At 41.1% G+C, this 27287-nt stretch overlaps 1 protein-coding gene across 1 annotated transcript in view; it reads left to right on the forward strand.

The window, feature by feature from the left end:
- Window positions 1-1179: 1179 nt before the first annotated feature.
- LOC120024951 (myotubularin-related protein 13-like) overlaps window positions 1180-27287 on the forward strand; it is a 158388-nt gene continuing 132280 nt past the window's right edge. The window contains exon 1 of the mRNA XM_038969338.1: window positions 1180-1315. Within this exon, the coding sequence (XP_038825266.1) occupies window positions 1261-1315 (55 nt within the window). The 5' untranslated portion in view covers window positions 1180-1260. The remainder of the gene's footprint in view (window positions 1316-27287) is intronic.

Here is a 27287-nt window from a genome sequence, read left to right on the forward strand (position 1 = left end):
CTGTAGAGTAGATGACAAAAGTCATGATTTATTATTAGAGCGGTAGACATATTGGATTATTGTAAAATACTTTCTATTCAGAAATATTATGCTATTGTGCAAAATAGAACTATGCTACATGTCTGGTGTTGAAGTGAAGACCCTATCATGACAGATATGATAACACCTTACAGAAGAGAAGCAGCTGATAGCATAAGCATAATAGTTGGCGGAGCGGGATAATCAACAAAATTAACTTAACAATAGGCTACTTGTTAATTAAGAGATTCTCTCTCAAATTGGGACCATGACGTTGTGGAATATGTTCAGTCCAAGTCGTTGAGATGTTGGCAAAAACAGCGTAAGAGAAGAATTCCCGCGCACCGGTTTTCCACCCCGCAGCGTCTCCCTCCCCTATTTATTGGCAGGAAAGGTCACTCACTGTCTACAGCATTCCAGAAGTGAGTGGAGAGGTACGCTCTTTTTTCACATTTTGCCTGACCTTGCCCCCAAGTCGTGTGTGAGTGACCCTAACGCTCCCCGGTGTGTGTGTTTGTGTGTGTGTGTGTGTGCGGCATAGACATTAAAAGGTGTGCACGTGTGTCTGAGAGAAAGAGAGAGAGAGAGAGAAAGAGAGAGAGAGAGAGAGAGAGAGAGAGGGAGGGAGGGAGGGAGGAAGGGAGGGGATGTTTAAGTTTGACGGAGCATTGTGATTATGGAAAATAGTAATCACGCTATTGACATTGATTTTTCCACCAGCACTCTCTGCTTAGTGCTTCTAGCGTACTAAATATCCTATACAATTAATTCTATATATTTTTAAGAAACACTGGATGCCACAATCTGCAATACTTCTAATTTATATTATTGTATTATAACCCACATTCTTGCAAAGAAAATTAGACTACTATTTTTTTGCATCTAGCAAAAAAATATTGGGCTTAAAAATATTTGGGTAATTTATTTATATTTATTTTAGTTTGTAGTTTCCCCCCCCCCCCTTTTTTTCTCAATAATTGGTAGGTCACTTTTTTTATGTGCATGCTAAAGGGATTCTAGTGGTCGTCAGATGGCTTTCCGTGGTGGCCAACAAGCGGTGTGGCAGGGTGTGACCTCGTTTGCAGCCACACAGTTTCTATTTGTAAACCAAGCGCCCACGCCCATGCATGTCGCTACTCCTAGACGCAGGCGCAATATCACTCCTTCTGTCAAACATGGCTGTGCTTTTGAAGAAAGAAAAATGCTGAATTGTGTTGGTAGATTTCGGAAAAAGCAGCAAACATGGCGAGATTGGCTGATTATTTGATCGTCGTGGGATTAGATCAGGACAAAACGGGTGAGTTTTTGAATGTAACGCTTGGAACTCGAATGCTAAATTGAGCTTCAAATGCTTGGGTTTATCCAGGCCGTCAGTGTTTATAATGCTAGCTGGTTAGCATAGACTAACTAGGTAGCTAGCCATTGATATCTGAGATTTGAAACAGTCTGCAGCATCTTATTGCTGAACTACCGGTAGATGTAGAATTTCTGATGCACATACGATGGTTTTTAAATATATGCAACGGGGGGGGGGGGGGGGGGGGGGGGGTGACTGTGTGTTGTAGATATTTAAACCACAAATTGGAGTTTCATTGAGTCGAACTGTCACATCCTGTCTAGCTGATGTGACAAATCCAGCCTTTGGAATTGTAGTTCGTGACGTGCGTGGCTTGCACCGGGAGCAGCTTTGGTGTCATGATATTGGAGAATGCATTCTGCTGTAAGATTTGCATTAGTCTCGAGCTGCTGTGATTTATTTAGTCTCATATAATTTGCAACCTGTAGGATTTCTCCTTTTGTTTGACACCGGCAGAATGCGAATAGAAATCCTAACTTCCCGTCTTATCCCAAAATTGTTTTATCCAACGTTCCTACAAGATGGGCTGGGGATTCGGGGAGGTCAATTACTTGGTATTGCTGTATTTTTGGGGGGGAGGGCTCAAAAGTGGGGCCCGAACTGAGGTTCTCAAACCAGACCCACGCTCTGGTCTGCTATAATTCCAACCCAAGATGTTCTACAGTTCTCCTACATGGCTAGTTTTGAAATATTTAATCCACTATTATACAGGTATAACCATTTTTATACTGTACTTTTGTAATAAAATGACTTGGCCTACAGTTGGAACATTCCTTTTGATTGAGCTTGGTTGAAAGAGAGGAACCTACTGAAGAAGAGCAAACAAGAAAGAGGATGTTTATACTGATCCCAAAGTATGGCCTGCATTTGAAGAATGATGAAGGAACGTAGACAACCCGTAAGGAAGTAGACACACATCCCAAGTGCAGTGACATCTTTCCAGGCCCATGTGTGAGAGGGAGACAACCACCCAGTCCAGCTGAATCCCCTCACTTACTAGAGGCAGTCACATGAATAGGTAAATAGTGGCCCCAATGTCACTCAACTGACAAACAACTTTTGTGCCGTAGGAACAAAATGTTCCTGGCATCGCCGGAGCCTAGATGGATTCAGACCGCCATCCTCACAAAAACCCCTGTTCTGACTGAGATGGATAGTGATGAATGGACTGCGAGAGTGATGGATCTCCCTGATAAGAGGATGTTTCTGTTGCAGTCGTGGGTGATTGAATACGCCTCTAGTAGGGACAGGGGGGAAAAGTATCTCTACCCATCCATAGTGAGGTTTATTTTCCCATCCTCTTCTCATGTGTTACTGAGGTGTGGGATTATGTACATCCAGGGCTGTTTGGAACTGGGGGAGATCAGCAGTTCCCTCTGTGTGAACTGGAGTTGCATTCTCTACTCTACTACAAAACCGGAAATTATTTTTAGAGTTGATACACTCTCGCAAAAAGAAAACAAACAACAAGAACATGTCTCGCTGAGGATGCATTTCCCTTAATTGCTTTGCCGTTCTTTTGTAAAGCAGGATCATAGACAGTGGGCTGAGTAGACAGACAGCAGCTGCTTTTTCTCCACCTTGCTCGTCCAACCAGGGATCCACACAGAAGTCATGATCACTTCCCTGCTTCATTGTGGCTCCTGTTCCAAAATCAGTGACTCCTAAAAAATCATGTTGATACTAGTTGTCATTTGTTGAGAGAGCAGCCCAGCCAGTCCATGGCATAAGCTAGTTTAGGCTATTTCTACTCCAGTGATATTTTACTAATGGGAGCCTCCCTCCTTGTAGGAAGATTGGGAAAAGACTCATTGGTCAGAGAAGACATAAAACCACCAGGACAATCCACATATTATCCATGCTTCATTTAATGGATTTTCAACCTAGAAAAGCACACACTCTTCAGATCCGTAGCTTACATTCATTGGAGACCTAAATAAAAGCACTTACCTAGCTAACATCAACCCACTACATTCAGGTTGTCTTACCACTAAGATTGACTTCAGCATGGGTGAGAGGTAGGCCCCACTTGGAAAGGAACCTTTGATGAAGGGAGCTTTTGGTGGAAATCATTTGTGTTCTGCATCACTGTGGTCACTTGGATAACAATGAATAGAAGTAGGGAGTGATATTTTATGAAAGAACTCCACTAGCGTTGGACGATATTAAGATAGCATCTTCTATTGACAGTGATTGACAGCAAAATGTTGAGGGTGACGACATCGTGATGTGACAGACGACGGTTAAGCCTATTTGAATTTGACTGGCGCCCCACAGTATAGAACAGTCTGGTAGAGCACAGCAGGGCAGCACACAAGTGATATTCTGAGTAATTTGCCTATTCCTATTTGCTATTACCCATTTCAATATTTTATACATAACGCAAGAGAGGAATGTAGGCCAGACAGAGCTGAGAATTCCTGTCAGAATATGTCCCCCCCACCCACTGGTCGGATGCATGGGTTTTAGGCTATAGTCTAAACTTATAAATTATTTTTTATAACGGCCACTACTTAACTATCTTGCGTTTTATCTGTTTTAAAGAAACGTAGCCTATATTTCCGTCTCTTTCCTTCGATTGGCTATATGACTGAATGCTACGCTTCACCATTTTATGCCTGGCTTTCTCACCTTCAGCATTCAAATGTTTGTAAATGACTTGCGCAATATTAAGCTTTACTAGTTGAGTGACAACCAATGTAATTTGCTCGGTTATCAAATGCACTGTTGAAGAGGATGTTTTACCAGAATAAAAGTAGGCTAAGCTACCCCTGGAGACACAACTCTCATCTGGTTATAGGTAGGCTACATGCTGATCGGAGCTTACATTAGATATCATTATTTGAGTTTTTTTTGTACTTTTTACCCCTTTTTCTCATCACTTTTTTGTGATATCCAATTGGTAGTTAGTCTTGTCCCATCGCTGCAAGTCCCTTACGGACTCGGGAGAGGCGAATGTCGAGAGCTATACGACCCTGCCAAGCCGCACTGCTTCTTGACACACTGCTTCTTGACACACTGCTTCTTGACACACTGCTTCTTGACACACTGCTTCTTGACACACTGCTTCTTGACACACTGCTTCTTGACACACTGCTTCTTGACACACTGCTTCTTGACACACTGCTTCTTGACACACTGCTTGCCTAACCCGGAAGCCAGCCGCACTGATGTGTTGGAGGAAACACTGTACAACTGGCGACTGTGTCAGCGTGCATGCGCCCGGCCCGCCACAGGAGTCGCTAGAGCGTGATAGGACAAAGACATCCCGAGAAGCTCACTCCGAGTCTGTCAACTCCCAAACGGTCTAAAACATGAGATTATGAGACTGGGGTGAGGTGAAATCCAAAGTTGTGCTATATATTCATTGGCTATGACCAATGTTCCCTCTAAACTGCGGACAGGCTACTGCGGCGCAGCTCACTGGGACTGCCAGCGCAGAGTGCAGAATAAATATCAGCCCAAGGAGAGAAGCACAAGCTTGAACTTCACTCAACATTCTAGACTTTTCCCTGTTAGTTAACACTGTCAATGTTTCCCTTTACTGTGGCAATTGTGATCGAATCAATGCAACATACCAAAACAAACTATGCAAGAAATGTTGTTGAAGGCATCGGAGTAGATTCTATTGTGCACGACTCAGCCCAAACTCTACACAGACCAGTGCGGCATAACCAATCAGACCTGCAGTAGGCCTATATGCAAATAGACCATTGCTATATATGGATCTGTGCCATTAGCTTTGAACTGGACTGTTTACATCTGTGGTCGTGAGTAATTGAGCTTGTTTTGAGATCAAAGCAAGAGCTGCATCTAGCCCCGTGTGCACATTTTGTTCATAACCTTTGCTAGTTAGTGAGTTATTAGCACAGTTATAGATACTATGTAGTCGGCAATAGGTGAGTAATTGCTTCTTACAAGAGCACAAACGTGTACATTTCTAGACATATTTGAAAAGCAAGTCAGGTAAAGAGCTTTTTTTTTTTGTCTTAAAGCGCCATTGTTGTATTTTGAGAAAGGCTTGAATTAGCTAAGTAGCCCATAGGCAGAGGATAGCAGAATTTTTCTGATTCTCTGTAATAATGAATCTGCAAAAATAACTAATTAATTAGTTGGTGACGGTGGTTTTCAGATCAAAAAGCAAACATTTCTCCCCTGAAATGATAGGGTGGTGGTAGATGCCCAGTATCCCTTATGGCTCAGCTCAGGTGCCTACAGACACCATAGACATAATACAGTGCATTCAGAAATGATTCAGACCCGTTCACTTTTTCCACATTTTGTTATGTTACAGCCTTATTCTAAAATTGATTAAATTGCTCCCCCCCATCAATCTACACACAATACCCAATAATGACAAAGCATAAACAGGTTTATATATATATATATATATATATATATAACACACACACAGTCGTGGCCAAAAGTTTTGAGAATGACACAAATATTAATTTCCACAAAGTTTGCTGCTTCAGTGTCTTTAGATATTTTTTGTCAGATGTTACTATGGAATACTGAAGTATAATTACAAGCATTTCATAAGTGTCAAAGGCTGTTATTGACAATTACATGAAGTTGATGCAAAGAGTCAATATTTGCAGTTTTGACCCTTCTTTTTCAAGACCTCTGCAATCCGCCCTGGCATGCTGTCAATTAACTTCTGGGCCACATCCTGACTGATGGCAGCCCATTCTTGCATAATCAATGCTTGGAGTTTGTCAGAATTTGTGGGGTTTTGTTTGTCCACCTGCCTCTTGTGCATTGACCACAAGTTCTCAATGGGAATAAGGCCTGGGGAGTTTCCTGGCCATGGACCCACTTTTGCCTTATGGCAAGGTGCTCCATCATGCTGGAAAAGGTATTGTTCGTCACAACTGTTCCTGGGTGGTTGGGAGAAGTTGCTCTCTGAGGATGTGTTGGTACCATTCTTTATACATGGCTGTGTTCTTAGGCAGAATTGTGAGTGAGCCCACTCCCTTGGCTGAGAAGCAACCCCACACATGAATGGTGCTTTACTGTTGGCATGATACAGGACTGATGGTAGCGCTCACCTTGTCTTCTCTGGACAAGCTTTTTTTCCGGATGCCCCAAACAATCGGAAAGGGGATTCATCAGAGAAAATGACTTTACCCCAGTCCTCAACAGTCCAATCCCTGTACCTTTTGCAGAATATCAGTCTGTCCCTGATGTTTTTCCTGGAGAGAAGTGGCTTCTTTGCTGCCCTTCTTGACACCAGGCCATCCTCCAAAAGTCTTCGCCTCACTGTGCGAGCAGATGCACTCACACCTGCCTGCTGACATTCCTGAGCAAGCTCTGTACTGGTGGTGCCCCGATCCCGCAGCTGAATCAACTTTGGGAGACGGTCCTGGAGCTTGCTGGACTTTCTTGGGCGCCCTGAAGCCGCCTTCACAACAATTGAACCGCTCTCCTTGAAGTTCTTGATGATCCGATAAATGGTTGATTTAGGTGCAATCTTATTGGCAGCAATATCCTTGCCTGTGAAGCCCTTTTTGTGCAAAGCAATGATAACGGCACGTGTTTCCATGCAGGTAACCATGGTTGACAGAGGAAGAACAATGATTACAAGCACCATTTATAGTTATTCGAACTCAATCAGCATGACAGAGTGATCTCAAGCATTGTCCTCGTCAACACTCACACCTGTGTTAACGAGAGAATCACTGACATTATGTCAGCTGGTCCTTTTGTGGCAGGGCTGAAATGCAGTGGAAATGTTTTTTTGGGATTCAGTTCATTTGCATCACAAAGAGGGACTTTGCAATTCATTTCAATTCATCTGATCACTCTAAATAACATTCTGGAGTATATGCATCATACAAACTGAGGAAGCAGACTTTGTGAAAATTAATATATTCTCAACTTTTGGCCACGTGTGTGTGTGTTATATATATATATATACACACACACACACACACGTTTTCAGACCCTTTACTCAGTACTTTTGATGAAGCACCTTTTGACAGTGATTACAGCCTCAAGTCTATGACGCTGCATGCTTGGCACACCTGTATTTGGGGAGTTTCTCCAATTCTTCTCTGCAAATCCTTTCAAGCTCTGTCAGGTTGGATGGGGAGCGTTGCACAGCTATTTTCAGGTCTCTCCGGTGATGTTCGATCGGGTTCAAGTCTGAGCTCTGGCTGGGCCACTCAATGACATTCTAAGATTTGTCCCAACTCATTCGGCAGGACTAGTAACCGGAAGGTTGCAAGATCGAATCCCTGAGCTGACACGGTAATAATCTGCCGTTCTGCCCCTGAACAAGGCAGTTAACTTCTTTCAGCTAGGGGGCAGAATTTTTATGTTTGGAAAAATAACGTTCCCAAGGTAAACGGACTATTTCTCAGGTCCAGATGCTAGAATATGCATATAATTGACAGATTATGATAGAAAATACTCTAAAGTTTCCAAAACTGTCAAAATATTGTCTGTGAGTATAACAGAACTGATTTTGCAGGCGAAAACCTGAGGAAATCCAACCCGGAAGTGCCTTTTTTATTTGGAAGAATCCCTGTTCCGTTGCCTGCCCCTCCATTTAAAGGGGTACCAACCAGATTCCTCAGGCTGTGACCAGGCTTTAGACATAGTTTCAAGCTTTTATTTTAAAAAATGAGCGAGATTTTTCAAAACATGTCAGGTATCCTTTGATTAGTTCCTGCGCGTGCAGGAACTAATCAAAGGATACCTGACATGTTTTGAAAAATCTCGCTCATTTTTTAAAATAAAAGCTTGAAACTATGTCTAAAGCCTGGTCACAGCCTGAGGAATCTGATGTAGCTCGACATTTTCTATCTCTGTAGTATTGAATAGGTTACCGTCCGGTTGAAATATGATCGATTATGTATGTTAAAAACAACCTGAGGATTGATTTATAAAAAAACGTTTGACATGTTTCTACAAACATTATGGATACTTTTTGGAATTTTTGTCTGCCTTTCAGGACCGGAACGAGCCTGTGATTTTCTGAACATAATGTGCAAACCAAATGGCGGTTTTTGGTTATAAAACTAATCTTTATCGAACATTAAATGTTATTTTTGTGTAACTGGGAGTCTCGTGAGTGCAAACATCTGAAGATGATCAAAAACTCACACATGGAATCATGTAGTAACCAAAAATTTGAAACAAATCAAAATATATTTGATTTTCTTCAAAGTGGCCACCTTGATTACAGCTTTGCACACGCTTGGCATTCTCTCAACCAGCTTCACCTGGAATGCTTTTCCAACAGTCTTTTTTTTTACCCCTTTTTTCTCCCCAATTTCATGGTATCCAATTGGTAGTAGTTACAGTCTTGTCTCATCGCTGCAACTCCCGTACGGACTCGGAAGAGGCGAAGGTCGAGAGCCATGCGTCCTCAAACACAACCTTGCCGCACTGCTTCTTGACACAATGCACATCCAACCCGGAAGCCAGCCGCACCAATGTATCGGAGGAAACACCGTACACCTGGCGACCTGGTCAGTGTGCACTGCGCCTGGCCCGCCACAGGAGTCGCTAGTGCGCCTGCCGGCCAAACCCTTCCTAACCCGGACGACGCTGGGCCAATTTGTGCGTCGCCCCATGGGCCTCCCGGTCGCGACAGAGCCTGGGCTCGAACCCAGAGTCTCAGGTGGCACTGCGGTGCAGTGCCTTAGACCACTGCGCCACCCGGGAGGCCTCAGAAATGAACCTTTAACAAGGCACACCTGTTAAATGAAATTCATTCCAGGTGACTACCTCATGAAGCTGTTTTAGAGAATGCCAAGAGTGTGCAAAGCTGGCATCAATGCAAAGGGTGGCTACTTTGAAGAATCTCAAATATAAAATATGTTTATTTGTTTAACTTTTAAATTTTATTTCATAGTGTTGATGTCTTCTATTATTCTACAATGTAGAAAATAGTAAAGATAAAGTGAGTAGCTGTGTCCAAACTTTTGACTGGTACTGTATGTCAAGGTATTTCTGATTTTTATAAATGCGCAAACATTTATAAAAACCTGTTTTCACTTTGTCATTATGCGGTATTGTTTGTAGATGAGGAATTTTTATTTTGTTTAATACATTTTAGAATAATGCTGTAATGTAACTAACAAAATTTGGAAAAAGTCAAGGTGTCTGAATACTTTCCGAATGCACTGTACATCCTTTGCACACACACACACACAGAGAAGTTAGCTCAGACAGATCCAGCTCAGGGAGGCCAGGCTCTTTTATTTTACAATGGAAAATGAATGTGTCAAACCGAATAGCATCGACTCGTTTCAAACTATAATCGTTCCTGTATGGGAGCCCATGTATCTAGATACGTATCGAATCATCTTGAAAGTGGAAGATGCACATCCCAAGTACATAAAGATGATGGGACAGCACCCAAACCTAAACTGTACCTCCAGAGGTTGTACTAGTGCTTTGTTTCCCTGGGGACTAATGTCTCATTTGATCCCTGAACCTTGGATTTATATTGCTGCATTGAGCTGGAATAAAATTTTAAAAAAGAAAGTGTGCTTGGATGCAGACTTTAATAAGCAGTGTGTCTTTCTCCTTACTGAGGGATACTGTTTCTGGTTATTGGCGTCGGAGCTGTAGTAAATGCTCTCTGGCTTACTGTGCGCCAAAAAACGTAATTTGCAAAGTGAAACGGAGGAATTTTCCCGGTATGAGGTATAATGCCTCATACTGTCAGTGTATGTGACAGAAATGATCACCTCTGATTAGAGCTACAGGGATGTGTTTTCTGAGGCATTACTGGCCCATCTTGGCTTTATGACAGACCTTGCACCCTTGTATTAAGGTTGTGGACACAGGAAATGGTTTACGTAATGTGACTCAAACCTGCAAGAAAAAACACCCTCGCATTCATAGCGAGCCTGAACAAACTGCTTCCATATGCCGATGCCTGATGGTTCTATCATGTTGCTGTGTTTTCATATTAGCTGTGCACCTTTAGGGATGCAAGCATGCGAGAGGTCTATGTGGGGTGGAATGTTTTTATCAGCGTCTACTGTAGGATGACTCGGAATGGTTTCTCCAGACTTGGCTTTGGCTGTTGTACTGTAAGTGGAAACTCAAAACACATTAGCTAACTCTAAATATAAAACATACTGCTAGTAGCCATGTATTAATCTAACAGTAAATGTAATGTCCTAAAAAAACGGAGGCCTAGTGCACTTGCGATGGCCCATGCGCAATTTCGTGTGCGCCGTATTTCAAAGCCATATCAGATATCTTGATTGTAAAGCCGTGTGCTTTGAGCTCAATAATGATAATTTGCCTATAGAAAGCGGAGACGCTCTTTTTAATATGGACAACTACTTGCTTCCAAAGTTGTTTTTCCCCGCAATTACGTTTGTGACCCACCGGCTCGATTCGGTCTTATGTACTTGTAAGTCGCTCTGGATAAGAGCGTCTGCTAAATGACTTAAATGTAAATGTAGCAAAATTGGAAATAGTGTTTTTTTTAACTTTGGATAAAAGTAGAGCCTAGGATAAAGTACAGCTTATATTACTACACAGATCATACACATAACGTTAGCCGGCTGGCTAACAGTACGCTTTAACTTGAAAGGAAAACAACTTTCTGACAATTTTGAAACGTGTAATATCTGAAAATGTAGCTTGCTAGACTATCTTACCGGTATACATGGATGGACGCTTCTCCCTCTCTGTCACAGATGCCATGGTTGCCCTTAGTTTGAAGATGTAATCCGAAGAGGGGTGTTTTATCAACAGCCTTCTGTGTTCTCTTTTCTACTCCCTCTGCATTTTTTTTTTTCAATCAAATGGCAGAATTGTCTCCATCTCCTATCGTACTCTAATACCACTGGGCATTCCACTGATTTCAAAACTCAGTCCTCCAGAAAGTGGAGAGTAAACACTTTTTTGCAGTTCTACTACGTGATATCTTTCAAAAAATCTGCGTTACAGGATTACCTACGCATACTGACCAGCTCATGTTATAGACAGAAGTGTGCTACATGGCAGACCAATCTGAACTCATCTTTTGGCATGTCCAGCCCACCCATTTATTTCAGCCAATCATGGCAGCAGGAAGGTTCCTGTCTTCTTCCGTGGCTAAACAAACAAGGCTCGTAATTTAACTATTTTATTCATATTTACAGATGCCATGCAAGTTTAAGGCACATGAAAGTTCGCATGTTCCAGAAGGCATTTCTGCCAAAAAAACGCATTTTGATTTAAAATAAATAATAAATAGTTTAAGTTAAAATGGCTCTCCTGTGAAGTAGTGACTTGCGACATACGCCTAGTTTTCTGAAACGAGTCACATTTATGAAATGCTATACAATCACGAGGGGCACATGAGAGAGGAGAGAGTGAGAGGCTCGCTCATTACAGCTGCCGGCCTCAGTGAAACAGGCAAGCACAGTGGCAGGGCAGACACTTTTATTACAGGAATCATGAGTATAATGCACTTTACCGTTTAACAAATGCATGGTTTTATCCTTCCAAAAAATAGGACGTTTTGATTGAGGTGACCAGGGAGATGTGCAGCTCAAACTAGTGCGAACAATTAAAAATGCAACTCACTCAGCCAGGGTCTCAAAATGCGACTAAATGGTCTGATTTTCATTTCTCTTAGTGTGCTCTGGTAGACCCTCAGAGAAATATGAGGCTGATCCTGCATCTTCATTTCTTATCGAATTGGATAATTTGATATCACAGATGCCATTTATGATAAATAGTCAGGATCAGATACTGTAATCCACTTAGGGGAAAATCATGAGCTAGTTAGTGTCACAGACAGGCTGTTACCTGGACTGCATTGAATGAATCTCCGGACCAGGCTGTATCATGCAAAAAGTAAAGGGAGATTTTAATATAGCTTCTAACATCGCTCTCATGCAGAAAATGACAAACAAATCATAGTATGGGTGGCAATGTAGAAATTATATGATAAGGGAGCATTGTATTGTAGGCCTATTCTGAGTGTGATCGATTATCTTAGTGATTCCTTCCTCCTGAAAGTTACCTGCCTCTCGGGTAGACGGGTGAATGCCCTCCCAGCCTGTGTGAGTGAGGGTGTTGGAATGCATGCACTGTTATCTTAGACCCAGTTGTGGAGCATGGAATAGGCTTTGATTGAAATCACATGGGGAAAGTATGGACAGATTGTGGGGAAAGTATGGACAGATTGTGGGGAATACCCCACACCCCCCCCCACACCAGACAAAGGATGTATTATACTGACCACTGCCCCCCCCACCCAGTTAAACAGTTTGTGTAGGCAACAAGCAACGGCTTAAAAAAGTCTCCTAAGATTAGAGCCGCCTCATCCTTTACTTATTTATTTAGGGTGAAAGTTTTTTCTGCAGGATGGGAGATAAGAACTAGCTATAGCTTTTGATTAGTCCTCTAGTTACTCAGGGATGACATAATAGCCTAGTAGCCTACATTAAATCAACATTTTGCTGCATATCAGATCAAGCTCGACTCTGCAGACGTACAAACAGGATATTTTTACACATGGTTTGAGAGACTGGCATTCCATGTTTCCTCTTGGTCAAACAAAACATGCATCTCAGGTGTTGACAGGTGTTATTGCTGAAATCATGAATCATTGGAGGGTGTTATTGACTGTTTTACCAGGGACATCCAAAGGTGTAGAGGAAATGTTTACCAGCTGTTTTCAAAGTACATAGGAAAAGAGTTGGCATATTACATCAAACACTTTGCTTTTATGACTAGTTACTCAGGCCAGGATTATCCACTTGGCCAAGGACTTGTAGGCCTACACACTGTAATAGGCTATGTTAAAAAACATATTGTTCCTTAACTGTCCACATTTTTTATTACAACCCTGTAGCATTGGTAACGATAATACTTTTCTGACATTGCAGAGGTTTGACCGCAAATGAAGGATCCTGTCACATTAACCTTTTTGCTGTAGTGTAATGCTTTTGTCGTTGAAATCCCCACAAATGATTGTCTTATACTTTCATTAAGTTACCATGGGGATGGGCATTTTAAATTATTTTACTATTCGAATAATATCTTCTTTTTTTTTAAATTCTGATATCCGGACAGGCGAAATATATAAATGTAATTAAAATAAGGAATTTGGTATCGACTCTCGATCAGAGTAATGCAATTGCACATACTTCTTTTCTCCGGTGCTATGGCTAACGGCAGCAGTTAAAGACCGAGAGCCTAAAAAACAGCTTATTTTACTAGGCCAGCAGACTGTTATACAGCTGTCACTAGGCATCTACCAGGTGATGTACACTCACTTACACACTAGGGTTGGATGGTATCCAGATTTTCATACTTTTTCTGTACCATACCGGGATATACGCCAATACCGAATGTGCACACAAGGTCGCTATTTCTACGAAAATACATAATATTATTACAAATAAAAATAATTTTTAACATACAAAACAATTTAGGCAACTGGGATCTTGATCCAGAAGAGGAGTGAATGTCTCTGCTGTAACCAAGAAGCTTGATCTTGACATCTAGCTGCAAGTTAGCAAACCAAATGCATAGCTGGAGCCCTGATCTTGATATCATTTGACAAATCTAAGATTTCTTATACTTAAGTTCAAAGTATAAAAATTCTAATTGACAGATCTATAACTAATATTTCTTTCTCATTGAAGGTAGGTCTCTTCTATGTGTGCTATTTCTATGTTTCCCATTCTTAAGTTTCATTTTTGTGTCTTTTGGTTTTGTACACCAGCTGAAAATACAATATTTTGGGTTATTGAAAATGTACACTACATGAAAATGTACACTACATGACCAAAAGTATGTGGACACATGCTCGTCGAGCATCTCATTCCAAAATCATTAAGATGGAGTTGGTCCCCCTTTGCTGATGTAACAGCCTACACTCTTCTGGAAAGGCTTTCCACTAGATGTTGGAACATTGCTGCGGGGACTTGCTTCCATTCAGCCACGAGCATTTGTCAGGTCACGCATTGATGTTGGGCGATTAGGCCTGGCTCGCAGTCCGCGTTTCAATTCATCCCAAAGGTGTTCGATGAGGTTGAGGTCAGGCCAGTCAAGTTCTTCCACACCGATCTCAACAAACCATTTCTGTATGGAACTCACTTTGTGCACGGTGGCATTGTCATGCTGAAACAGGAAAGGGCCTTCCCCAAACTGTTGCCATTTTAAGTTAGAAGCACAGAATTGCATACAATGTCATTGTATGCTGTAGCGTTAAGATTTCCCCTAACTGTAACTAATGGGCCTATCCCGAACCATGAAAAACAGCCCCAGACCAGTATTCCCCCTCCACCAAACTTTACAGTTGGGACTATGCATTCGAGCAGGTAGCGTTCTCCTAGCATCCACCAAACCCAGATTTGTCTAATGGACTGCCAGATGGTGAAGCGTGATTCATCACTCCAGAGAACATGTTTCCACTGCTCCAGAGCCCAATGGCGGCGAGCTTTACACCACTCCAGCCGACACTTGCCATTGCGCATGGTGATCTTGTGTGCGGCTGCTCGGCCATGGAAACCCATTTCATGAAGCTCCTGACTAAAAGTTATTGTGCTGATGTTGCTTCCAGAGGCAGTTTAGAGTGAGTGTTGCAACCGAGGACATATGATTTTTACCCGCTTCAACACTTGGCAGTGTTCTGAGGCATTACTGGCCCATCTTGGCTTTATGACAGACCTTGCACCCTTGTATTAAGGTTGTGGACACAGGAAATGGTTTACGTAATGTGACTCAAACCTGCAAAAAAAAACACCCTCGCATTCATAGCGAGCCTGAACAAACTGCTTCCATATGCCGATGCCTGATGGTTCTATCATGTTGCTGTGTTTTCATATTAGCTGTGCACCTTTAGGGATGCAAGCATGCGAGAGGTCTATGTGGGGTGGAATGTCTTTATCAGCGTCTACTGTAGGATGACTCGGAATGGTTTCTCCACTATCTTTAAAAGTTCTTGTGCTGATGTTGCTTCCAGAGGCAGTTTAGAGTGAGTGTTGCAACCGAGGACATATGATTTTTACCCGCTTCAACACTTGGCAGGTAAACAAAGCACTAGTACAACCTCTGGAGGTACAGTTTAGGTTTGGGTGATGTCAAACTTTGTCCCATCATCTTTATGTACTTGAGATGTGCATCTTCCACTTTCAAGATGATTGGCGGTCCCGTTCTGTGAGCTTGTGAGCATTGTTGCTCCTAGACATTTCCACTTCACAATAAAAGCACTTACAGTTAACCGGGGCAGCTCAAGCAGGGCAGAAATTTCACGAACTGACTTGTTGGAAAGGTGGCATCCTATGATGGTGCCACGTTGAAAGTCACTGAGCTCTTCAGTAAGGCCATTCTACGGCCAATGTTCGTCTATGGAGATCTGCCTGTGGCTATGGAACCCTGACCTGTTCACTGGACGTGCTACCTTGTCCCGGACCTGCTATTTTGGACTCTCTCTCTACCGCACCTTCTGTCTCTAACTCTGAATGATCGGCTATGAAAAGCCAACTGACATTTACTCCTGAGGTGCTGACCTGTTGCACCCTCTACAACCACTGTGATTATCTGACCCTGCTGGTCATCTATGAACGTTTGAACATCTTGGCCATGTTCTGTTATAATCTCCACCCGGCACAGCCATAAGAGGACTGGCCACCCCTCAGAGCCTGGTTCCTCTCTAGGTTTCTTCATAGGTTATGACCTTTTCTAGGGAGTTTTTCCTAGCCACCGTGCTTCTGCATTGCTTGCTGTTTGGTTTTCGGCTGGGTTTCTGGACTTTGACATCTGCTTTATAAATACATTTGATTGTGCTTGATTTTATACACCTGTCAGCAACGGGTGTGGCTGAAACATCGAATTTCACTAATTTTAAGGGGTGTCCACATACTTTTGTGTGCATACGTACAGTACCAGTCAAAAGTTAGGACACATACTCGTTCCAGGTTTTTTTCTTTATTTTTTACTATTTTCTACATTGTAGAATAATAGTGAAGACATCAAAACTATGAAATAACACATGGAATCATGCAGTAACCAAAAGTGTTAAATCAAAACACATTTCCTATTTGAGACTCCTTCAAGACGGTTGGAATACATATGCTGAACAGTTGTTGGCTGCTTTTCCTTCACTCTACAGTCCAACTCATCCCAAGCCATCTCAATTGGGTTGAGGTCAGGTGATTGTGGAGGCCAGGTCATCTGATGCAGCACTCCATCACTCTCCTTCTTGATCAAATAGCCCTTACATAGCCTGGAGGTGTGTTGGGTCATTGTCCTGTTGGGGAAAAAATGACGGGGCTACCCCCGTTTTAAATCATAACGTTGGTATTTTGAAATACCCGGTATACTATATAAACAGTTGATCGCCTCGTTTCATAAAACAAGGCTTATGTTGCGCATCACTATTTCACAGGATCGTATTTTTAAAGGATATACCGTTTTTACTTTACCTTCTATAACGGTATTTGAATGTTAGATTTGTTAAATGTGGTACATTGTGTAACGTCCATTTTTATAGTTTACTTCAACTTAAAAATAATAATAATTTGAAATATTTTTTTTATTGAAGGAAAATCAGTACACATACAAGAAGTATACAAACAGACAATGATAACATATGCTAGGGGGTACAACAAATTACAGATTATACAAAGACCTTAAAAGATGCACACACATTGATTGTTTTAACAGCTTTCTTATTAGAAGAATGTAGAATGGTGTTAATGTATTGCTCAAATTCCTTATAGAAAACACAGAAGAGTAGTTTTTTTATTAGTGAATTTACATTTATGAATATGACATTTTGCCATTAGCACAATTAGATTTGAGGTAAAATTGTTTATCTTTTATTATGGTTAAGGAAACCGAGCAGCACATTCTCCCATTTAAAAAAACAAAACAAAAAACAAAAGTCATCAAGAATATTAACAATTATAAAACTGTGAATATCTTTCCATAATTGTTTTACATGTAGGCAATGCCAAAATAAATGTAAAACGGTTTCTGGATGCACAAAACTAAAAGTACAATCAATGTTAATGTCTTTTTTGAATTTCTTCAGGTAATGATTCACAGGGTAATACTTATGGATCATTCTGAAAGAGACCTCTTTGACCTTGTTAACAAGCAAGTATTTGTGTGGTAAAACCAGACTTTTTCCCAACAGATATTAGCGACCAATGTATTCCAGTAACTTGTGACATGAGGAATGGATACAATATCCCTTTGAAATAAAGCACGTATATAAAGCACGTTGTTCTGAGGGAGTAAGGATAAACATATTTTCCCTATTGGAGAGTCAACTGGATTAAGCGAGGGTAGGTCAAGAGGGTGAGGTCTGGCTACACCTCTAAATAACATGAGAGTTCCAGATGGAATAGCATCAAAGACTATGGCGAACTCTCTAGGTGTTACAGGGATATTGTAACGAGATTAAAAATTCCTCATAATTGAGTAACAATCCTTCTGCATTAAAAAGTTGACTCACCAGTAGGATATGATTATTGAACCAGTTCTTAACAAATAAAGACTTGTTTCTATACAAAATGTCCTTATTGTTCCAAATGAAATACCTATGTTGGGAACATTTTTTATATATTAACAACCACACTAAGAATACTTGTCTATGAAAAGCAGATCATTTTGCAGGAATCTTATCAATGTTATAGTTACAAAGTAACAGAAAATTGAGGCCACCAAAACGGGAGAAGATATAATGAGGGATGAAATTCCAAATTTAAGTAGGATTCTTTAAATGTTTAGCCCAATTTATCTTAAGTATTATTCAAAGTAGGAAAATCTAAAAACTTGAGACCACCATATTCATATGAGTTCATAAGGACTGATTTCCTAAAATAAAGTGTACGATTTTTCCAGATGAAGTTCAAAAGCACCTGGTCAACCGCTTTACCTATTCTGTTGTCAAGATATAGGGACTGGGCTTCACAAGTAAGTCTGGAGATACCTTCAGCTTTAGATAGCAATACTCAACCTTTCAAGGATAAATCCCTCTGCAGCCAATGGTTCAACTTTTAGTTTTTTTCAATAATAGGTATAAAATGTAATGAGCATCTTTCCTGTTGATCCTTAGATATGGTAATCCCAAGGCATATTACTTTTTCTTTGACTGGAATATTGCATATAGAGGGTATCACATAGTATTTAACAGCAAACAAGTCACACTTATTAAGGTTTAGGCAAAGACCAGATGCTTGGAAAATATATTTATCACATCGACTACTCTAGGAATCTGGTCAGCATCTTTCAAAAAAAGGGTTGTGTCATCTGCAAGTTGACTTACGATAATATCTCTGTCAGCAATAGAGATCCCTTTTTATATCACTGGATTTAACAGAACTTGTAAGAAGTTTGGTTGCAAGCAGGAAGTGGTAAGGCGAAATTGGGCAACCTTGCCTAATTCCTATTTTGAAATCAAATCTAGGAGAAGTGCCATGCTTTAATTTAATTGAACTGTTCCCATTCATATAACGTTTTTTTTAATAGTACTACAAAATAATTCCCCAAAACCAAATTTCTCAAGGGAGAGAAATAGAAACTCACTGTATCGAAGGCTTTATAAAAGTCTAAGAAGAAAATAAAACTATCTTCGAAGAATAGTCAATAAGGTCTAACACCAGTCGGATATTATTAGATGTATGTCTATTCCTCATGAAGCCAGATTGGGTCTCTTCTATAATTGAGTCCAATTACTGCCTTCATTCTTTTTGCAAATATACAGGCTAATATTTTGTAGTCATTATTGAGCAGACAGATTGGACGCCAATTATCGAGTAGAAGCAAGTCTTTCTTGGGTTTAGGGATTAATGTTATCAGACCTTGAGTCAAACTGTGAGGGAGAGCATTATTTACAATGCTTTCAGAAAAGACCTCCAACAGAAAAGGGGCCAACTGTTGAGAAAATGTTTTGTAAAACTCAGCAGGAATACCATCAGTCCCAGGAGACGTATTATTTTGAAGGTGTTCAATAGAATAAATTATCTCTTCAACTATAATAGGGTCATCACACTGTTCCCTTTCAGCCTCCCCAATTGATTTCACATCCCCAAGAGTAAAAAAAAAAAGAGTTGAGGAAACCTCACAATACTTAGAACTATATAAATTCCTGTAGAAATTGCAACTAAAATTAGAAAATAATTTGGGATTATCTGTGATGAGACCATTAATATTTAATTGTTGAATTGTATTTTTTGTTCACCCTCCTAGCCACTTCTTCCTAGATCTGACAAAGGCTCCCTCTGCTTTCAGTTTATACATATCATCCAACTTGTTTTGTAGCTCAAACAGAACAGATTTGTCCTCTGAGAGACTTTAAACAGGCTTTTGAACAAGACAGGTGATCTTTGTAATTACACTTTCTTCAGCTCTCTTTGTCTTGGCAAGAATACTCCCATATTTTCTTAAATATTTTCCAACCTCATATTTAAAGAGCTCCCAGTTATTACTGTATGAATTGTCATTTATAGCTTTGTTCCAAAAGTGTGTAATTAAATTGTTTATCTCCATATTGACCAACTCATGTTTTAATATAGAGATATTAATCTTCCAGTAGGATGCTCTGCCAAGGCCATTATCAGAGATAAAAAGTGTAATGTCAATATAAATAGCTCTATGATCAGTAAGGGGAGTGGCAAGGATGTTGACAGAAATACCTTGTTTATCAAAACATTTAGACACCAGACAAAAATATGTGTGATTGTCTGGAGCATGTCTTATTACTCCATGTGAAAGACTTGTCATTAGGAAACTTTACTCTCCAAATATCTATAATGTCAAACCTTTCCATAAACTGCCTGAAACTTGTATTCATAGAAGTGGACTGTCCCGGAGGCCATCAATCAATTAAATTATTCTGAGAAATATTAAAATCCCCACCTACAATAAACAAAGCATTCGGGAACTTGGTTAGCCAATGGAGAATACGCTTTTCTAAAGATTCAAGTAAGTGATCATTTTCAAGTTTGGAATTGTAACCATAAATGTTGCTAATAATAATGATGATGTAGGTACAGTTGATAACAAGACAAAGAAAGTGACCAAAAGGGTCACAGTCGGAGTGCAAAATACTTCCATTGAAATTATTCTTTAGAGTGATAACTCCAGCAGAGAGTTCAGAACCATGAGAGAGACATACATCATTACCCCACTGAGATCTTCAGAAGTTGACGTCAGTAGCAACTGAATGGGACTCTTGGAAAAAAAACAAATCTGTTTTAAGCTGTTTGGCAAATAAAAATAATGCTTTGCGCTTTACATTATTTCTTAACCCCCTAGCATTGAGTGACACAATAGACAACGACCAAGTGGAATATAGAACAAAGTACTATGAGCAAAACAACAATCGCAAATCTAAAAAGAATGAAAGGAAACGATTCAAATGATTGAGTGAGAATAGTTTAGCATAACAAAGCTAACTGCCAGAACAAGAAACGACAAAGAGCTTGCTCACTGCCTATACTGCAGGTAAAAATATCAGAAGTGAGAGAACAAATAAAATAGTAAATATCCATTACTCCAGTAGTCCTGTGCAGTTATAACGAAGGTTAAATCACCTTAGAGCCGGTAGTGGGATCTGCTCACATCAGAGGTAGCTATCTAGGTAGCCTATGTTGACCACCAGGCACAGTCTATGCCAGTCCTCAAGGAGGAAGGTTGATTTCGGATCCGTTGATGAAAGCGCGCCCTCCGATGAAGTAAGCCGCTTTCCCTCCTTTTCGTGCTTTTTCCACAGCTGGCCACAGTTTCTCTCTCCGTTCTCTGTCTGCTTTCGAGAGGTCTTCAGCAAATCACAGATTGTTGTCGCGTAGGAAAGTAGATTTCTTGGCTGCTTTCCAAATGGCATCCCTGTAGATCCGTGATGTTACCTGGAGAATGACACCTCTAGGCTTGGAGTCACCCTGCCTTCTCGTGCCGAGGCGATGTACAGTGTCGACAACATCTGCTAGCTTAGCCTTCTCCTCAGGTAGGATAGCTTGGCAGACTTTGATGGTCTCTTGCCGCACGTTCTCCCCATCTGCTTTGGGAACTCCATACAGTCTCGGATTCCACCGTCTGGAGTAGCTTTCGAGATCCGCGATTCTTCTTTTTTGCACAAGTCCATGTTTCCCTCCTTTTCGACACGCTTTTCGATGTGGGTTACCTTCTTATCATCCTTGATTTCCATGCATGCAAAGTCAACTGTTTATTTTAAGCCATCGATTTTCATTGCGTTGTCGCCAACCATTTTCTCTATGGCATCGGACCTTGCATTGATGAGCCTGGAAAGAGTGGCGATAACATCATTATTGGGAGTGGCATCTGGGCCCAGTTCAAACATGCCTTTCTTGGAAGCTGGAGGTTTGCTTGGGGTTATAGGCAAAGAAGGAAAATCCTCGTCTGACACGTTAAGTGTCATAGAATCTGTCAGACCAGTATAGTTGTGGGAGTTGTCAGTCAAAGCATTTGCCTCCTGTGTAACGACATTGGATGATGCCTAAGCATTGCTAGCTGAGGAGTTAGCCATACGATTTCTCTTTCTGTCAGCGCGCTGTGACATTTTGGAAAATATAATCTTAAATCATCAATAACCTGGTGTTTTTAGCAAGCAAAGTATTAGTTTGGTAGTTCAAAATAATACACTTCACTATCTTTCAAAAGTTGTTATGGAGAGGTCGGTAGGAAGCGTGTGTTCAAGCTGCCATCTTGGAGCCTTTCCGTTTACTTCGCTACTTGAGTCATCTCTCTCCACTGTCTCGATGCCGCTTTCCACACAGACTTAGCCCCGCCCTGTTTGTTGTTCCTGGACCACGAGACACTTGCCATCAGTCTGCATGGTCAATGCAGCACATGCAACAATGTTGATGACAACCATGCTGTTTTCACTTTGCTTCTTAACATAATTCCACTAGTGTTCTGTAATTACACTATTAGTTTGTTTCTTACATCTGCAAACAGCTAGTTTGTCATTTAGCATTTAGCCTAAATCTTGTTAGCCGCTAATCTCTAGTTAGCTGGCTAACTAGCTAATACATGTACTGAGTCAGAGCAAACTTTTTGCTTTAAGAAAGAATATAGCTAACTAATATGATCAGATTCCACCACAGAGTTTCAAGACTGAAGCTGATAAGTAATTTGTTTGGCTAGCTAATGATAGCTGGCTATTGTTTTGATTCGAATGCCAGCCAGTGTCCGGAGGTTGAGGATGGAGAAGCCTCGAAAGCAAGACGTCACACCAGAGGTGTGGGGTGATGAGGATCGCAGGGAGGACTAAGTTACAATGCTACTTTTGAATTATTATTGAAATGTGGTGTGCTTTCTGGCACCACGTGACTCCTGTAGCTTCATTTTGGTAGTAGTGAAGGAGTAGCTAGCTACACCTAATCTGGAGTCCATGAACTGCAGTGGCTGAGCTCAAACATCATCCGAGTCCTGCTATGGAGAAGCCACACAGACGGCAGGGACAGAAAGACACCTTGATGACACAGACCAGCTTTGCTTGCTCTCCCCCTTATGACCACCTTCCTCCGATGACCCCTTAAGCTATTAACTTTCCTTACCCTCTCATGACCACCCTTCTCATGAATGTTGTTTTTCTAAATTAGTCATTTTTTGTTGCTTTAAGCGCTTAGATTTTTTATTTGAATGAATAATGCTTTAAAAGTTGAATAAATTATTATTATTAATGGGTAGACTGGCGGCCATTGCCAGTGTACCCACAGGCGCAAAGCAGGAAGAAAAAGCAGGAAATTTACCCATCAATATGTGCTGTGATTTGTTAATTCAGCTGACATTACAAAACATACATTCCATTGCCAGAGCCACATCATTTGAATGAACATTCTACATTACCATGAAAATGATTGTATCCCAGGCAGTCATTGCAAGTGAACCCATGAGTTTACCAGTTATACAGTAATTGTGCCAGCCCGAATTCTTGCTACAGTTCTAGTAGCTTGTGCAAGGCCTGAGTGTTATGACTATCTTTACCTAATATTATTTCAATCATATTTTATAGGAATCTGTGATGCGGCAATTCAGAAGAGTAAGTCCGTAGCTTTCATTCTACTTCTGCTTTTGGCCAATAGAGATACTCAGGTTGTGGTGGTTGTAGAATTTACAAGATGTCAGATGTGGCAATGTCTCCTATGTTATTGAACATCAGGGATTTGTTGCCTCTATTGATTGGCTGATGCACTTTGGGCAGCTTCCCTTTTGGTGTTGCGCTTTGTGGTGAGGCATCCTGACCACAATGGAGGAGTTCCTTCCTTTCTTCGTCAGAGTGGAGAGTGCAGGAGGGGTGATTGTCCAGGGAAACTCCACCGACTACACTGCTTCAGAGCAGCTATCCAGATGGGGATTCTGTTTTCCATTAAGTCAAGTAATCAGTTAGGAAAAGCATTTGCGTATTGTATGATGGAAAAGGAAGAGTAGGTTGCTGATTGTCACACGTGTGGTACTGTAGGAAGGATTGCAAAGGAAGCCATGGCAAGTCCCACTCCCTAATCAGTAACTGCCTAATCTCTGTGATCAGATATCTGTCAATGTTCCCATAAAGATCATAGCTATAGACTAGTTGTAATGGATGCCAGAGGTTTGAACTCAATGAAACCTTTTATTCTTATGCCTTGCTCTTTTAGGGAAATGAAACTCAAACAAAACCACTTACTTAGGCAAATGTTATGGCCGCCATTTGTCATCCATAAAGGACAAGTTCACAAATGATGTGTGCTAGGTACGTCACTGGTTGTATGGTTAACCTTCCACGGCTCTTAATTCATTTGACCCATATTATTTTGATGGTTGATGTGCATTTTGGTCCATCTTTTCCTGTGATGCCCTGATGCCTTATCATTCCAAATATTTTCCTAGTTCTGCAGCTGCTTTCAGACACTGGAATGCTTCCTGGAATTGGATCTCTATGACATCATTAATTTGATCATCTTTGATACCCTTTCCCATGCAAACCACCGCATATTCCTTTGCGTATCTTCACTTTGGAACATCCAGTCCAGTGTGTTTTTAGTTCTAGCATGGGGGCGGTGGAAAGCTTTTGGACAGATTGTTGGAGTGATGAGGGGCTTTACATAATAACTGTAGCTTAAAAAATAGCATTAGGCACTAACTGGGTTTCAGTACGTGGAGCAGCAGTGGGGGATTTTAATCAAACACTTGTTGTGGAACGGAGGAAAACAGAGTTAGCAGCACCTGCCAACCTGTCTCCGACCAACCGGCACACCTGTCCACACACTGGGCCAGATGTAGGTTAGGAGCTGACGTGGAGCTGACGAAAGCTGGCGGCTAGCCGCCGGCCTAGGGCCTGCCCAGGCCTCCTAGAGCTGATTTCTGGAGCAGCTCTGCTGGAAGACAAAGGCCAGGAAGATGGATGAACCTTTTCCCAGTAGAAGAAACACGTGCGCTAATCAAGAGCGAGTATAGCAAGAGAGACCAACGACCATCCTGTGGTTGTTTTGGAAACAGAATCAGTCAATGATGAATGTCTAGGGCATTGTCTTTGCCCTCATTTTTCTTTTTGTCTCTTTGGGTGATTTTTCATTTGAGCATGTTTTCATTGAAGCTGTTGTGATGCAAGTGTATGCAAATATTTGCTCATCTTACTCTCAGCACACTTGTCTCTTGTCCCAAATTTGCTCTAGTGTCACATTTTCTGTGTATCTTACTACAGGACAAAATTGTAAAAATGAGTTTTAGCTGTGGAATGCATGCAGCAGGAACCTCCAGCTCTGATAATGTGTGGTGCACTAACAGGCTATGTGTAGTAAACACTCAGCAGACCCAGTGATAACCTCTATCTTATTCTGGTCATTACTCTACTGTGGAAATACCCTGGCCAACTCATTAACACTTGAGTCTACTAAAAACAGCTTTTTAGGACACACAGGAGACCTATGTGGAGTATTCGGGAAAAACATTGTTTAATGGTTTATTTTACAGAGTTTGTCTCTGTGGGTTTGACATTTGCTTTGTGCCTGTAAGTTTTACATGATTTTTGAATAATATATCTTTTAACCTTTTTATACTACATAACATAATAATTTTAATGTAAAAAAGATACCAGGCACAGGCCTAAATCACTTGTTTATTGCTACTGTTAGTTCAGGGCCCTGTTCAATCAACACTCAGTTCCAATATAATGTTGTTTGATAAAGCCTGTCCTACAAACTGAGTCATTTTTTTTGAAACCCTTGTTAAACACAGAGTGACTTCCATGTAGGCTAGTGATTGGGCCCATGGTGTTACTAAACAGACCAAGAAGTTGGTCTTCAGAAAGTGATCAATATTATTATTTGGCACTTCTATAAACTAAATGTTATTCACTTGTTTATTTTTTGTCATGACCCCCAAGCAGGTTTACAATGTGAAAAAGAGAGTGGAAAATCTACCAGTTGTTTGGAATTCTTCTCTGTCTGTTATTACAAGAGGATCCTGAAATTAGCATGTTCCTGTTCTAGGCTGGCCTGTCTTGTATTAACCACAGCCGTCTTGCTGCTTTATTGTTGTCTAGGGGGTAATATCTGACAGTGTGGACTGCTTTTAATTGTTTACAGAGTGCAGCCTCACTGAATGTTAGGAATTCTGTAATTTATTGTCATCCTTGAGTAGAAAGTAGAGCTTGGAATGCTGAAAAATTCTAAGCATGTGATCTCAATCAGGGAAGGGGAACATACTGCAGACACGTGATGTGATGGTCAGGACAGGGGACGGGCTCCTCAGGGCCCTACTCTGCCCACCACACAGGCCCAGAGCCCTCATGAAGATTAACTCCCCTCCTGTCTCCAAAGCCTTGACAGAGGTCAGCGTATTAAGGGGCAGCTGGCTTGAGCCGCTGAGGACATGAGGGCAGCAGCCAAATGAGACTGGTGATTAGGTGTAGCAGTCCCTCCTATTGGATTCCTGCTATCTCCCCTCTACATGACCTGCCTGACTCATGGACTGCTGCTCCACCATGATGAAACAGAGTATGGTACTTAAGATGTGTGTTTTAGACAGTAGTTTAGGCCTAGTCTTCATGGTACTTCAGGTACTGTAAGAGAAAATGCTAGGCTGTCATTTTATTTTTCTTGTAATAAGAGGTTTAGTGACAGTGTTTTACTGCTGGTTACAATTTCAGTGACCAACATAGCCATTAGCGTGTTCTGTGAGCCAGCAGTTTCCTGAAACATTTCTGCTGTTATTTTTTTTTAGATCTGGAGAGAAAACACTCTGCATTGCCGCTCTCCAGTTGGCTGACATGTTTACAGGAAGCAGAATCGACGTCAATGTGGGGATAAAAAGTGTTTTGTGGAAAGAGATCTGTCTATTTTGAAGGAAACCGTGCCATGATATACAGTAGACCGTCTTGTCAGCAAATTCTCTTAATGTCACTCTTACACGTCAACAGGTGTCAGTGAGGTTACTCTGTTTAAAGCTACTCAAAGGTAGGATGCTACTACATTTGACATTTTAGTCATTTAGCAGACGCTCTTATCCAGAGCGACTTAAAGTTAGTTCATTCATCTACAGATATCTAGGTGGGACTACCACATCATTCATCTACAGATACCTAGGTGGGACTACCACATCATTCATCTACAGATACGTAGGTGGGACTACCACATCATTCATCTACAGATACCTAGGTGGGACTACCACATCATTCATCTACAGATATCTAGGTGGGACTACCACATCATTCATCTACAGATATCTAGGTGGGACTACCACATCATTCATCTACAGATATCTAGGTGGGACTACCACATCATTCATCTACAGATAGCTAGGTGGGACTACCACATCATTCATCTACAGATAGCTAGGTGGGACTACCACATCATTCATCTACAGATATCTAGGTGGGACTACCACATCATTCATCTACAGATACCTAGGTGGGACTACCACATCATTCATCTACAGATATCTAGGTGGGACTACCACATCATTCATCTACAGATAGCTAGGTGGG

This window comes from Salvelinus namaycush, chromosome 30, assembly GCF_016432855.1.
Source record: "Salvelinus namaycush isolate Seneca chromosome 30, SaNama_1.0, whole genome shotgun sequence".
In the NCBI taxonomy this organism is placed as follows: domain Eukaryota; kingdom Metazoa; phylum Chordata; class Actinopteri; order Salmoniformes; family Salmonidae; genus Salvelinus; species Salvelinus namaycush.